This window comes from Anabrus simplex, chromosome 3, assembly GCF_040414725.1.
Source record: "Anabrus simplex isolate iqAnaSimp1 chromosome 3, ASM4041472v1, whole genome shotgun sequence".
In the NCBI taxonomy this organism is placed as follows: domain Eukaryota; kingdom Metazoa; phylum Arthropoda; class Insecta; order Orthoptera; family Tettigoniidae; genus Anabrus; species Anabrus simplex.
Window position 1 is genome coordinate 44,908,813 of NC_090267.1, and position 13,874 is coordinate 44,922,686.

The 13,874-nt window shown below is 41.9% G+C and overlaps 2 protein-coding genes across 2 annotated transcripts in view; both read right to left on the bottom strand.

The window, feature by feature from the left end:
* The window catches only part of LOC136866642 (nose resistant to fluoxetine protein 6), a 695,618-nt gene that overhangs the window by 203,039 nt on the left and 478,705 nt on the right, over positions 1-13,874 (bottom strand). The gene's annotated exons all lie outside the window — the stretch shown is intronic.
* LOC137498862 (nose resistant to fluoxetine protein 6-like) overlaps positions 1-13,874 on the bottom strand; it is a 127,186-nt gene that overhangs the window by 46,976 nt on the left and 66,336 nt on the right. The window contains exon 3 of the mRNA XM_068226530.1: positions 4,918-5,120. Coding sequence (XP_068082631.1) covers positions 4,918-5,120 — 203 coding nt within the window. The remainder of the gene's footprint in view (positions 1-4,917; positions 5,121-13,874) is intronic.

Consider the following 13,874-nt stretch of genomic DNA (forward strand, 5'->3'; position numbering starts at 1 on the left):
CCAAAATACGTGCGCCGAAGGCTCACATCTACAAATTAAAAAGACAACAAAGCAAATACAATCTGGATTATGACGTTATGCTGAAATTTGTCGACCTGTGAACCAAGAAAAAAAAACCGGATGTGTTCTCCCACATGGAAACTACATCCCTATGTCTGCGACATAAAATGATATAATGGTAGAATTAAGGATACCTGCAGAGATTACCGCTATTATGAAAGTTTCCTCCCATACCGGGATATTTACATACACAAAAATTAGCAGCACAATAGGTAAATAAAAATAAACTAAGATAACCTACTCTAGCGCCCTCAATTACATATTTACACGGACGTGAACCCACGTCCACCAGGCAGAAACTTGTGCCAACAGGGCAATCATACCAGTAGCATAGTGCCAAGATCACATTAGTAGAATACACAACCCTAAGAACGCGAATCAAACAAGAAAGGAATACGAGGTAAAATGGATAAAAATAAATGACGCACGGTTTTGCAAAAGACTCCCTGCCAAAGGAGAATGACCAACCTCCAGAGCAATTTAAAAATGGCCGAGCTCACCCCAATACAGAGCAGGCGAACATTGACCTGCAGGTGGTGGTGGTGATTATTGTTTTAAGAGGAAGTACAACTAGGCAACCATCCTCTATATAACACTAATCAGAGGGAAAAATGGAAGGGGTCCGACACTTCGAAAAATGAAGATGTCGGCCAAAGGAAGACAAGGGCCATGAAGGGCGTGAAAATGAAAGACTCCCTAGCCCTCGCAAACCTAATAGCGTCGGGGTCGGAAAAGAACAAGAGTTGACCAAGAGAGGTCGGATAGGATAGATGAAGGTGAGGAGCCAGGCACAAGTAAGTGGAAGAAATGCCAGGACTCAGCTAATGGCCCCGTGGTCGCCAACCCACGCTCCAAAGTTCAGAGCCTCTGGGGCCCCTTTTAGTCGCCTATTACGACAGGCAGGGGATACCGTGGGTGTTATTCTACCGCCCCCACCCACAGGGGTCATTGACCTGCAGTCGGGTCTGGAGCCCCCTCCCACATCGAAAAAAACACTTGTAAACAAACCACCGCTAGACGTCTTACCCTACATTCTTTCACAAAGGGACTTTCAAGCTTCTACACATAGCAGCAAATGGTCTAAAATAAGTGAGGAGACACACATCTCACATCACGCTCCTGACTTCAATTAACCACCCACTCGGGTCGCAGTTGAATCACATAAAGTGTTCTACAATTCAAACATATCAAACCATCACCGCCAATATGCGGCGCAACAACAGTAACCTTGGGAGTCAGAGGTTCAAACCCAACGTTTGGCAGAGTAGCACAGAGTCGAATAGCGTTAAAACCTGCGCCTCCGCTATAGTTTACGCCCGTCTAAGGCACGTAAATAGAGCCCCTTAACTAAATAAATACCATCAGCCTGCATACCTTACATTACGCAGGTATATCTGCCCTTCCCCTGGAATATAATGGGAATTACACATAGTGCCTAATCCTACAAGTAAAATGCATTTCGCGACCGACCCAAAGGAAAATATCCGGTCTATCGTACTCAAACAAATATGAATCACTAGGCACACTACCTCTTGCCTCGATAACAGATATTACCTCATTGTCCGCTTTACATAAAGATACAAGAAAACAAATCTAACTACTCTTACCCTTAGATACATCAAACAATCTTAATATGCAGCCTGATGGGCCACCATCAAATCCTATATGAATATTTACACGTTTAATTCTACTATCTCTGCGTGATACCTTAACTCTACCATATGTCTAATAATTAATTGGTCCACTTATTTTAATTAATCTCCTCGTCTCTCCCTCCGGGTAGGCTAGCATGATTTAGCCCATCATGATAGATGTCTCAGCCAGGTTCGATTCTTGGAGTCCAGTCTTCCAGCCCCGCTGGTTCATGGTGCCGCCTTCTTCTTGAGGGATGCCTCGGTCAAGGTAGCGTCTTCGAAGCCACCTTCTGAAGTCCTTGCACCTCACTCCCCTCGGCTATATCTCGACTTCTTACTACAATGAAATATTCACTTTAAACACAACGCCTCATTCTGGACATTTATTTAGGTTGAGCTAGCACAGATCGCTAACACTTTGCAATACACACTCCTCGTCCTCCACTCTCGTATAACTGCATACTCGCTAGCTTGTGCACTGTGCCATAAACTATTTCCTGCTCTATAAACTATCCACTCGGTTATTGTGTTTTTATGCCCGCTTAACTTGGATTCAACAGTCTATCAGAGGATAAATATAGACCTCCTTAGCCTATTGTCCACACTTCCTCGGCACCTCGGGAGCTTTGCCCCTACCGCTATTTATCCGAGTCTACAGGTACGGCTTTCTATTTTTACTGATACCATTAAGCACACGCGATCTCATTGATAGGTATCTGAACATCGCGCCACTTACAAATCCACCACCTGTAACTTCGTAAGTCTCTTATCCACTGGATCAAAGTTATCGCACTGTAAGAATTACACACTGTCTTTGTTCTGAACAAAGGATTTCTGGCGCAATCTAGGCAGACGTGCGACGCGTGCCGGCAGCAATATGATAGTCAACTGGATGATCTCCCCCCATATCACTTAGCTTTTATATGGGGCAGCACCCCAAAGGACGCCAGGGGAAGTCCCGAGAAACAACTTGAGTCTGGAATGTGGCCACTACAGAGCTTCCCACGGTGGTTCTGCTTGGAACATATTTATTGACCTAATCATATGTTAATAAACCTAGAGGTATCTACCGCTTCGTAAAATTCTAGTAACCATTTCCATCTTTTTGTTTTCTTGAAAAACCTTCAATTACGGGAATTACGGCTCAATTTCCGTAATGTGGTGAGCCTGTCTGCTCCCGCTAAAATCTCTGTTAAGATGGCAGGTCTCTCCCCCAGACAAAACCCCATCTCTCTTTCTTTCTTCCTCACATATTCTTTCTTCGTCACACATGACCACGCCTTGCCTCGGGAATCCCCTTCTCGATTCCCGCGCTCTGTATAGCATCACGCCCTCACAAGCGGCGCCCTACTGCAAAATTATTACTGCGTTAAATATCCATTCTCACCGCTCAGTATAATGGTACACTATTTTGGAACGTACTCACATCATCCATAACCTCGGCCACTTTGGATATTTTCTTTTCTTCGCCCATTTTCGTCCCCGTGCGATTTGGACTCAATTTGGACTTAAACTGCACTCGGAGTTTCATTATTCATGTCAGCGACCTCTAAAACTATGAATTCGACACTCCTTTAGATTATTGTCATATCTCACCCCCATACATAAGGGTGTTAGTAGTGTCTTACCTCCACGCAGTTTGTCCCCAGTCGTAAGTGTACCAAGTTGGGTTGAAATCGCAGGTTCTATATGCCTGCCGTGTGTGTGTGTGTGTGTGTGTGTGTGTGTGTGTTGGGCCAGCTGTTGGAAGAGAAAGTCGCGTGTTCTGGTACAGCGTGGAAGAGAGCTCTGGAATCTCGGCATGGGTCTGTGAACCGGAATATGGGGACAGTGGGTACTATGCTGAACTGCGAGGCTGTGAACTGTGGACCCTGACAGCGGCAACGGAGTAACTGAGTGACAGGGGAGACCGTAGTGCCAGTGACCGAGGACCGAGTGAATTAGTGTGAATAAGAGAGAGTGCGAACTGTGTAAGTGTGAATATAAGAGATCATCTCGGTGTGCCTTTGTGTTAATGTGTAGCAAATAATTAATACGTTTCAGAGGTAGAACGCTGTCAGGCTCTGTCTTTATTTATTTACCCACCAACTGGTCACAATATCAAATTATCATAATATCAAATATCTTAAAAATAAAAGCACTAAACTGTAATAATAATTCATCATCTAAAAACTGATATTCCCACGAAGGGGACTATATGTTTAAACACCTCAGCTGGCAATTTTAAATAACACCATTAAAGTTGTATTTTCAAACGTCTTTTGGGTAAAACGGATCGTCAAAATTGACACGCTGATAGCTTAGATTGAGTCTATTCAGAATTATGTACTGTACATAGTACCTTAAGCTGTAGTATTATTGTTATTGTTGTATGTCCTCCGCTCTCTTCGCTCAGCGCCAGCCAGCCGCACGCACGCAAGCGTGGATCATTCGAGACTCAACGCGCAGTCTTCTGTGCGCGTGTCTGTTACGTCGTGTGCAGTATATAAGGAGCTCCCTGTCTGTCAGTCATGAGGATTCTCCCCAGTGTCCTGCTCCAGAATACACTGAACGTCGAACACGGAGGCTACTCCTCTTAAAAATGTGTCTCGACCAGGTGGACGGAATTCTGGTAGTATGAGGTTTCACCTGAGGTCACTACTCCACTTTCCCGTTCCTTCATCCATGTCGAGCCCCGATGTTGTATGCCACACATCCCCAAGCTCACTCAAGCTCCGACACACACATTAGATTCTCAAATTGTGAACATAGCTTTCATTTAGTACAAGCTTATGAACTCAGACACTTTAAGTTAGAAGGAACTCTCTTAGCTAATCTATGCTAGTGCGAATGATAGTTTTCAACTATCACGAACTATATCTTTCCCAAGAACTATCTTTCCAAGATAGCAGTGAGTGTAAATACATTCAGAGTGTACATAGTGTATAGAAACAGAAACTCTCTCAAGATTAATCATCTACTTTGCTTCAAGACAATTTTATGTTTTATTCCTGTACATACTGTAGAATTCTGTGTGAAGCAAATAAATAAGTTGTGTTCTTGTAACCCTTATCTTGTTTACAACAGTTATTACTATTGTTAGGCCTATCTAACAAGGAGAAGGAACTATCTTGGAAAATGGCTCTGAAAGCAAGCTTCGTGTGGTTGCAAAGTACGCTGAAGTTAGTGCCTTCACCTTCCTAGCACCATTTTAAAACTCAACTCATGAAATATGAGTACTTACATCATAACGTAGTCAGCAAAATTAAATTGCGGCCATGAGTTGCCTTCTAACTGGCACGCGTCTGGCAGCACCTCAGCATCGATTTGAAGATCTAGACGCTGAAGCGCCACGTTTATTACCGCTTGGACGTCATGAGCAGGACAGGACGATGGAACACAGATTGCCCACTCCAAACGTGCGAAGATGGGAACGACATTAACATACTGGAACAAAAGTGGATATTATCTATAAGTAACTTCATTAACGATAATACTAGACAACAGAGAAATTGTTTCTGACTAAAGTATTTATTTATTACTGATTTTTTGTGTTAGAAATGAATATAGCATTTAATACCGTTTTTGTGATATAGATCGCTTTGATGCCTTAGGATATGTACATAATATGAATTGTGGCCGAGTGGCTAAACAACTCCTATATAGAAGGGTTTTGCATGAATTCGTCAGAATATTGTTATACCTATTCTCAAGAAAGCTGGTGCTGACAAGTGTGAATACCACCGTACCATTAGTTTAGAATCTCACGCCTACAAAATGTTTACGTGTTTTATCTACAGAGGAATGGAAAGACAAGTTGAAACTGAGTTGGGAGAAGATCAATGTGGCTTCAGAGGAAATGAAGCAATCTTGACTTTACGTCTGATCATAGAGGATCGAATTAAGAATGACAAGCCCACGTACATGGCGTTCGTAGATTTAGAAACGGCATTAGGTAATGTTGTTTTTGGATCAAGCTATTTGATATTCCAAAGGTGAACGGGATCAGATACCGAGAACGAAGGATTATCTGCAATCTGTATAATTATCAGTCTGTTGTGATATGAAACGAGGGCTATGAAAAAAGTAGCAGCAATTTTTAGAGGATTGAGGCAAGATTGCAGTTCGTTCTCCCTTACTTACAATATTTAATAGAAGAGGTAGCAAAGGAAGTCAGAGAGAAATATAAATCACAATCCAAGGAGAGGAAATTAAAACCCTAAGATTTGCCGATGATTTGCAGAAGATCTCGAGAAGTTGCTGAATTTTGTGGACGGAGTCTTGGGCAAGGAATACAAGATGAAAATAAATAAGTACGAATGTAATAGAGTGCAATCGAACGAAGAAAGGTAATGCAGGTAATATTAGATTACAAAATGAAGTCTTAGAGGAAGTAGGTGACTATTGTTACTTGGGCAGAAGTAAGGAGGACATAAAATTCAGACTAGCCCAAGCAACAAAGAGCTTTCTTAAGTAATGAAACTTGCTCAATTCAAACATTGATATAGGAATTAGAAAGATGTTTCTGAAGACTTTTGTTTGGAGGGTGGCATCGTATGGACGCGAAGCATGGGCGGTAACTAGCTCAGAAAGGAAAAGAATAAAATATCTTGAATTGCAGTTTTACAGAAAAATACTGAAAGTGAGATGGATAGATAGAATCACGAATGAAGAGATACTGAATAGAATTTGTGAGAGGAGATCGAATTGGCTACATTGTACGAGAAGAAAAGAAGGAATTATAGGACACACCTTAAGACAACTACGACTTCTTCAGTTGGTTTTAAGGGAAGTGTAGGCGGCATGAAAGGTAAATCAAGGTATGGTAATGACAAGCAGATTAGAGCAGATGTAGGCCGATTGTGTACAGACCTTTCCCTTTTACTTGTAAGGCCATGTAGTATGGGCATTTATGCCCTTGTTTATTCTGTAACTGTTTCTGCGTTTGGCTCCCTCTGCGACAGTGCTTAAAGATATTGTGGATCAATAATTGATGAACTTTGATGTGTGGTCATCCGATGGGTTGGCTAGATTAATTGTAGTGCATTTAATGAAATCGAGGGCCTCTGCTAGTCTAGACCAGGGTATTTTGGAGCTCAGACTTTTCTGTAATGTAACTGGTAGGAGCAGAGTTTGCTCTGGTAAAATATTGTACCTTCTGGAGCTAGTATGCTCTTCTCTATGTAAAATTAACTACCTTGTAATTTTCGCAAGTGTAGTACCTGTTGTTCTGACTTCCCGTTATTGTTATTGTTATTGTTATTGTTATTGTTATTGTTATTGTTATTGTTATTGTTATTGTTATTGTTATTGTTATTGTTAGAGTTGATGAGCTGATTAATATTGCTTTTTTTCAGATTCTCTAACTCTAAATTTTAGGAAAGGAAAGAAAAATTTCCAAATTTGATATGTTAAATCTTCTCTAGTTAATTCCTTGTCCAGCCATTCAACAGAGCCGCTTCTTATTCCTCTGTGAGTCACGGAAGTCCCGGAACAAGTGGTAGCAGAGCGTGGTTGAATGGGCTGGAAAATGCCCCTTTAGACTAGTTTCTTTAAATTTTGAATTTGAACACTAGAATTTTTCGGTTTTCCTATTTTAAAAATTTTGTCAAAAATAATTTATCATGTCTGGCATCAGAGATGTTCTTGCTCACTGCTATATTCACAAGGAAGAGATTATGTGAACTAGCAGTTAGAAAGGTTCAGTCTGTTGGCACGGTTACGACAGATGCGTCTAGATTAAAAGTTTCTTTAGACCTATCTTTTAGTATTCCTTTTTATGGAGAGGAGGAAGTTGTTGAGGCTTTATCCACGATCACCACGAATATTGCTCATCTTCCATCAGTCGTTAGTTTTTCTGTAAGAGGTGAGCCCTCCGCTAACCAGCTTAAACGTGTTCGGTATAGGCCGTTTCACTTTTATAATAGAGTGGGTGATGTGTTGTCTCTTAAGCTCAGCGAAGAACATTCTAGTATGATAAACTCATTGTGTCAACATATTTCTGAGCTGTCTTGTAAAGTGAACGAATTGTCGTCTGGGTTTGTTAGTGGGGAGACTGATAACGTTGCCCCATTAACCATGAATGCGGATGAGGACCATAATTAGTCTTCAGAAAGTGGGGAATCGGTTCAATAACAGTCTGTCGACAATCCAGACCACCTTCCCCCATTTTCATTAGTAATACCGCCTTTGAAGCACCTCACCCTCCAGCTGCCCCTCCGGTAACATCCCCAGGCTTTAGCAGCTTACCCCAATCTTTAGCGATGTTGCTTATAGGGATTCAAGATTTCCTGCCAACCCCACTCAAGACGTCATTTAGTTTTTAAGATTCCTTATGGAATTCCAAGATCACGCTTTGGTTTATGCCCTTTTGCTCTCCCAAATCCTAAAAAATAATCTATCCATACACCGTTGGTGTCTTCCAAGATAAAATTGTTGGAGCTATATCAAAAAGAAATGCCATTGAAATTTTTCATGCAGACATGTTGGCTAGCTTTGTCGCCGCGAGAGCCTTGTCATCATTACTTCAAAAATACGACTTCAGAGTTCAGAGGCTAGATGAAAATCTACCGGATTTCATTCAGGATGTCAAATCCTACACTAGGATATTTGCCTTGCACTATTTCGAAGGTCAAGTAATACAGACCATTATTGAAGGCGTTTCTCTATCTTTCCGCTCATATTTATGTTTTGCTTCCCGTCCGCAAAAGTCTAGGAAACCTGAGGCCATGTAAGTTTCTGTTGAGTGAGTGAAATATGTTGACACACTGAGAGTTGCGCGTGACCCACCACCACCCCCACGTAAGACTCTCACTCCCCGTAAATGTTATGCATGTGGGTCTGCGGACCATTTAAAGAATAAGTACCCCCTATTAAATAACTAAGGTTCTAAAAATGGATCTTCTTCCTCTACAGGCTGTTTTAAATGCGTTTCATTTACATACATGGCAATGAATAGTAAACCGTCTTGTTCTAGCTCAGGTTATAACCGTAATAGAATTTGACTACGGTGCCCGGCTGAGTCCTCTTCCCAGTCTGTGTCTCCAGCTTCAGCCCAGTTTGAACCAGATTACACCATTTCTGGTATTGAGAAAATAATTTCACCTAAAGATTTCTTTAAAGATCCTAGAGAAAGCTTAAAAATTACTTCTAATGCTCCGGGATTTGTACCATTCCTCAAAATTGAAAAAAAAAAACAATGGACCTGTCACTGCTCTCTTAGATTCGTGAAGTATTGTATCCATCATTTCATAAGACTGGTATTCTAAATTGAAGTTATGTTGTACATTTCTTGAATATGTTTCTGGTATTTTAAAATGTGCTTCGGCCAACTCTTCCCCTTTAGAAATTTTAGGATTCATCCATGCAGAACTCCGTATTTCTAAGTTTACATCTAAATTTAAGAAATTCGTTGCTAAAAATTTGTCTTGCCTTGTAATATTAGGGGAAGATTTTATGTCTCATTCAAGTCTTGTGCTTGATCTATAAGGGGAATTATGCACCTTCGAGTTTGATAGTAATTTCCAGATGCCCATTTTGAAGTGTAATTCTGTATCATGTCACCTTATTTCGCCTCTTCAGAGTGAGAGGATGTTAGACCTTAGGCATCAAACTCAGGATTAGGCCACTGGCATTCGTAAATTATGTCAGTCTATTTCCGATGTATTTTCACAAAATCTAGGTCTGACTGACTTAATCGAGTATGAGATAGAGGTTACGGATTCTATCCCCGTAAGATTTCCTCCTTATAGATTGTCTAAGATGAAGGCCCTCAAGGAAATTATTGATAAGGTGTTGAACGATGGTATAATTCACCCCTCTACTTCGCCATATCCATCACGTATTGTTCTTGTGTCAAAACCACGAGGCGGCTTCAGGCCAGTAGTTGACTACATGGCGTTGAAGCGTAAGATTGTTCTCCAGTCATTACCTCTTCCCGACTTGTCTGCTTCTCTTCGTTTCATAAGGCTAAATTTTTCACCATCCTAGATCTCAATAAAGCCTATAATTAGATTGCTCTTGCGGAAGAATTGAAAAATCTCACTGCTTTCGCTACCGACTGGAATCTTTATGAATTCAACCGCGTGCCTTACGTGCTCCCCACGGGAGCGGCGGTTCATACTAGATTGCTAGATGGGGTCTTCTCGGACGATAAATTTGAATATACATACCATAATTTAGATGATGTTATTTTCTCAGAGACTTTTGAAGAACATCTATCTCATCTAGAGGGAGCACACAAACGCCTTTATAAAGCAGGTTTGAGGGTTAAATTGTCAAAAGTAGTCTTTGCTAAATCATCAATATCTTTCTTGGGACATATAGTCTCCCCTGATGGAGTTTCGGTAGACCAATCTAGAACTCAGGCTATCTGTAATTTCAAGCCTCCCAAAGATGTTAAAGGTGTTGCAGTTTCATCAGTATGGTATACTTCTTAAGAAAATGTATGCCAAAATTCGCTAACCTGGCGACACGCCTGAAATTTCTTCGCAGGAAATGTGTCAAATTCGAATGGTGTCCTCAAAAAGCCGCTTTCGAGGACCTCAAATTAGACTTCTGCAATGCCCCTGTCTTGGCTATGCCAGATTTTTACAGGACGTTCGTTGTACAGACCGACGCATCTTCATCGGCTGCCGCTGCGTTTCATCTACAGAATTCTGAACTCGGAAGGCGGTCCATCGCCTATGCGTCTCGTAGCTTGTCACCTCAATAGGCGAAATACCCCATATATAAACTACAAGGTCTTGCTGTTCTTTTTGATTTAGAAAATTCCCGTCTTTACTTAGAGCATGTCAAGTTCGAACTAGAAACAGAAAATCAGGCTCTATGTTGGGTGCTTGCTAGGCCCCGTCGTACTGGGCGAATTGCTCGCTGGGCAATTAGGATTTCTGCATTCCAGTTCGAGGTGCGACACTTTCGGAGATCTGAGAATGTGGTCGCAGATGGGTTAAGCACAATGTCTTCTAGTGATCCTATTGGTTCTTCTGATTTGGAGGAAGGCCCTCCGCCTCTTCCCCCCCCCACCTCTCCTATAAATGACATCCTGACTGATGCCCCTGTGTTATACCATAATATTGCTGAATACCAACGTGAAGATCCGGTGCTGGCTCCCATCATTGAAACTCTTTCTTCTGGGGAGAATTTTGTCCCTTACGTGTTCAATAATGGGGTCCTCTGTTGCCCATCAAGGCACGACCAAAAGATGAAAATTGTTGTTCCACCTATTCTAGTTCCTATGATCTTGAAATATTTCCATGAGAGCCCATTAGGCCGACATCTTGGCATCTTTAAAACCAGAGAGAAAATAAGGGAGCTGTTCATCTTGGAGGCCATGAATGGGAAAATTAAAGGACTGGTTAAGGTATTTAAAACTTGTTTGATTAGCAAGCCCACGTTATCTACCAAAGTAGGGTTGTCGTCTTCGCACCAAGCTTTTTGTCCCATAGAGCGATTGTATATTGATTATGTGGAACCCTTCCCGCAATCAAAATGGAACAGCAATAAATTCATTCTTGTGGATGATTTTACGCGATTTTCATGGCTGTTTCCTACTAGGCCCACCACTGCACAGACTACTGTTTCTTGCATCATTTCTGTATTTGCATCATTTGGAACTTGTCAGTATATTGTTTCCGAAAACGCTAGGGCTTTTACTTCCAACCTATTTCGTAAGGTCTGTTTCGATCTCTCTATTTCACACGTCACAACATCGGCCTCTACCCACAGTCATCTTTCGCTCAGCGGGTTAATAGAAATTTTCGATCATCACGTATTGCCTTCCACCACGAAGGTCGTTCTTGTTGCGATACATCCTTACATTGGTTATATTTAGGTTTCAATTCGGTCGTTCATGAGTCCCGCAGGGTCTTGCCAATTTATGTTTAGCTTCATACCAAACACTCCATTGTCAAATTTGTGGTCTATCAATGAGCTCTTACCAGAGAGAAGAGATCCAGAGAATACGCGGGATCTACGGAGGAAAACTAGGAATAATCTTAAGGCCTCTCATAAGACCGTAAAAATGTGCTATGACCATGGATCAAAACCCACCAGTTTAAAAGTTGGAGATCAGGTCAAAGTTAAACGTTTTGCCCCGCGAGCAAGCTTACTCCCAAATTTCAAGGACCTTGTATTATTTTGGATTTTCTCACTCCAGTCACCCTTCTGGTGAGTAATCCGGAGACTGAAAGGAATTTTCGTGTTCACCTGTCTCAAGTAAAGCCTGTGTGATGGCATTTCTCATTGTTTCTTAAAAGCCGCCATGTTATTAAATTGTTGAATTAATTACATTTCTTTCCATAGTGTATATTATTAGTATAACTTTAAGTGTCATTGGAAGTAAAGATAAGGAGGACTTCTGCTCCCATTGTTCCTCTACATTTATGTACGTTAAAGAATACTTTTTCATATGATTAAGTTGTATCTCAAGATTTAACTTTTGGTTTGTTGTAGAATTGTATTTGCAAAAACCTTCCCTTATATAATTTCTACGTATTCTGCAATAAAGCCGCCCCTGCCTAAAACGTGACCAGAAACTCCGTGTTGCCCCTCCTCCAAAGTACCCAGGCTTGATCTGCAGTATATATAGCACCTTCGTACAACAGTTATTTTCGCCACATAATTTGCGTGTTACACTGCCGGACATTACATATGAGGCCATATGGAATCAACCTGGGAGAGACGCCAGCGCGTGGTTTGTGTCCGCTTCGTTCCAACTATTACTCCAGTAAACTACCTCCTTTGGATCTATCATCGTGATAAGATGCATGGTGGCAGGACTCAACCTTCCACTCTATCATTGGGCGGGACCTTACTATTTGGTCTGTGGCGTTTATTACCTCGGCTTCAGGCCTCACTATATAAGGAAGATGCTATCTCAGGGTACCCAAGGGGTCTGAGCGTCCGAACCCAGATATCGGCAGCGGCGGCTGCTCCTGCCGTTAACCGTGGACACTACAGCCCGGACTTGGACTACTTCGGTGCTGGTATCAGGACAACTCTATTTCAGACTCCAGAACTAACAAACAGGAATGGACAAGCTTACCTATGTATTTCTCAAAATCAATGTGCCAATGTACTTCAAGATTTAAAAGCTGCCACCCCACTGTAAAACCTTAGAGCTGAGCCTCTCAGAGTGCATGCACCTGGTGCAGCACTGTGCACGGTGCAAAGGACGACTTTGCTTGGTTGACCAGAGTGCAGACCCCCACTCCTCGACTTGGAGCAATAGCGCTGTCTCTCTCTTTCCCCACGTCTGCCTCGCTCACTCCGCCTGGCTTCCTCTTCCTCACTTGCTCCGTAGCACTCCAAATCCAAGCTGAGTAACTCTGAGACGAAGCGTTGGTCCGAGCCGAGTCAAGCCGAATGGGACCGATGTAGTGTGCACAGGAACTCTGCGCCTAAATTTGCACGCGTGAGATTTTGGGAGTTTGAAAGGCCCTGCGTTAGAGGGTGGAGGTCTATACCAGGGATACACCTTCCCCGGCTATTTAAACTGCGCGCCTCCATTAACGCCATCTATGCCGACGGACTTGAACTCGTAAACTCCAAAAGAATTTAATCTTTTACCGTTAAATGGCTCTACCATCGGTTTGTAATTACTTGATAGAGTAATGATTATTTTAGGAGTAGGTAAACCTGGTTGATTCGTTTAATGTACCGAAGTTATCAACACTTCACCTGATTCCTTCTTGATTGTAATCTACCAATCAGATTCTTGGAAATATGTTCAAAGCCAATGAAAACCAGGATTGTGTACAGGAATCTAGCTTACCAGCAAGAGTTCTGGAAACTTCCCCTTATGGAACTACAAAAGCAGATCAGTTCAGGGCCGTCTTGTCTGAATTGCTCCAGTGTCTGGGAGTGCGACTTGAGGGGGACCTAGGGGGCGAGGCCTGCTTGAAGAAGATCCAGTGACACAAGGTAATGAGAGAATTTTACTAGACATGTGATACTGCCTGCGGATAGTTTGAGGGGAAGATTTTAATCGTTTTTCTTTTAATTTAATTCTGTAAACTTGTGGTTTTAATGTAGAATTTTTGGCGAAGTCTGAGGACTCTATTTCTATTCCCTATTGGAAGATATGTAATGTAAGGGACCAAGAGTGATGACCCTCTGGTGTTTCCCATTCAACCCTGCACTGGGTGACTACAGTGTTAAACCTCAAAATTTTGTAAATCTTGCCTCGTCGTTAAATAATTC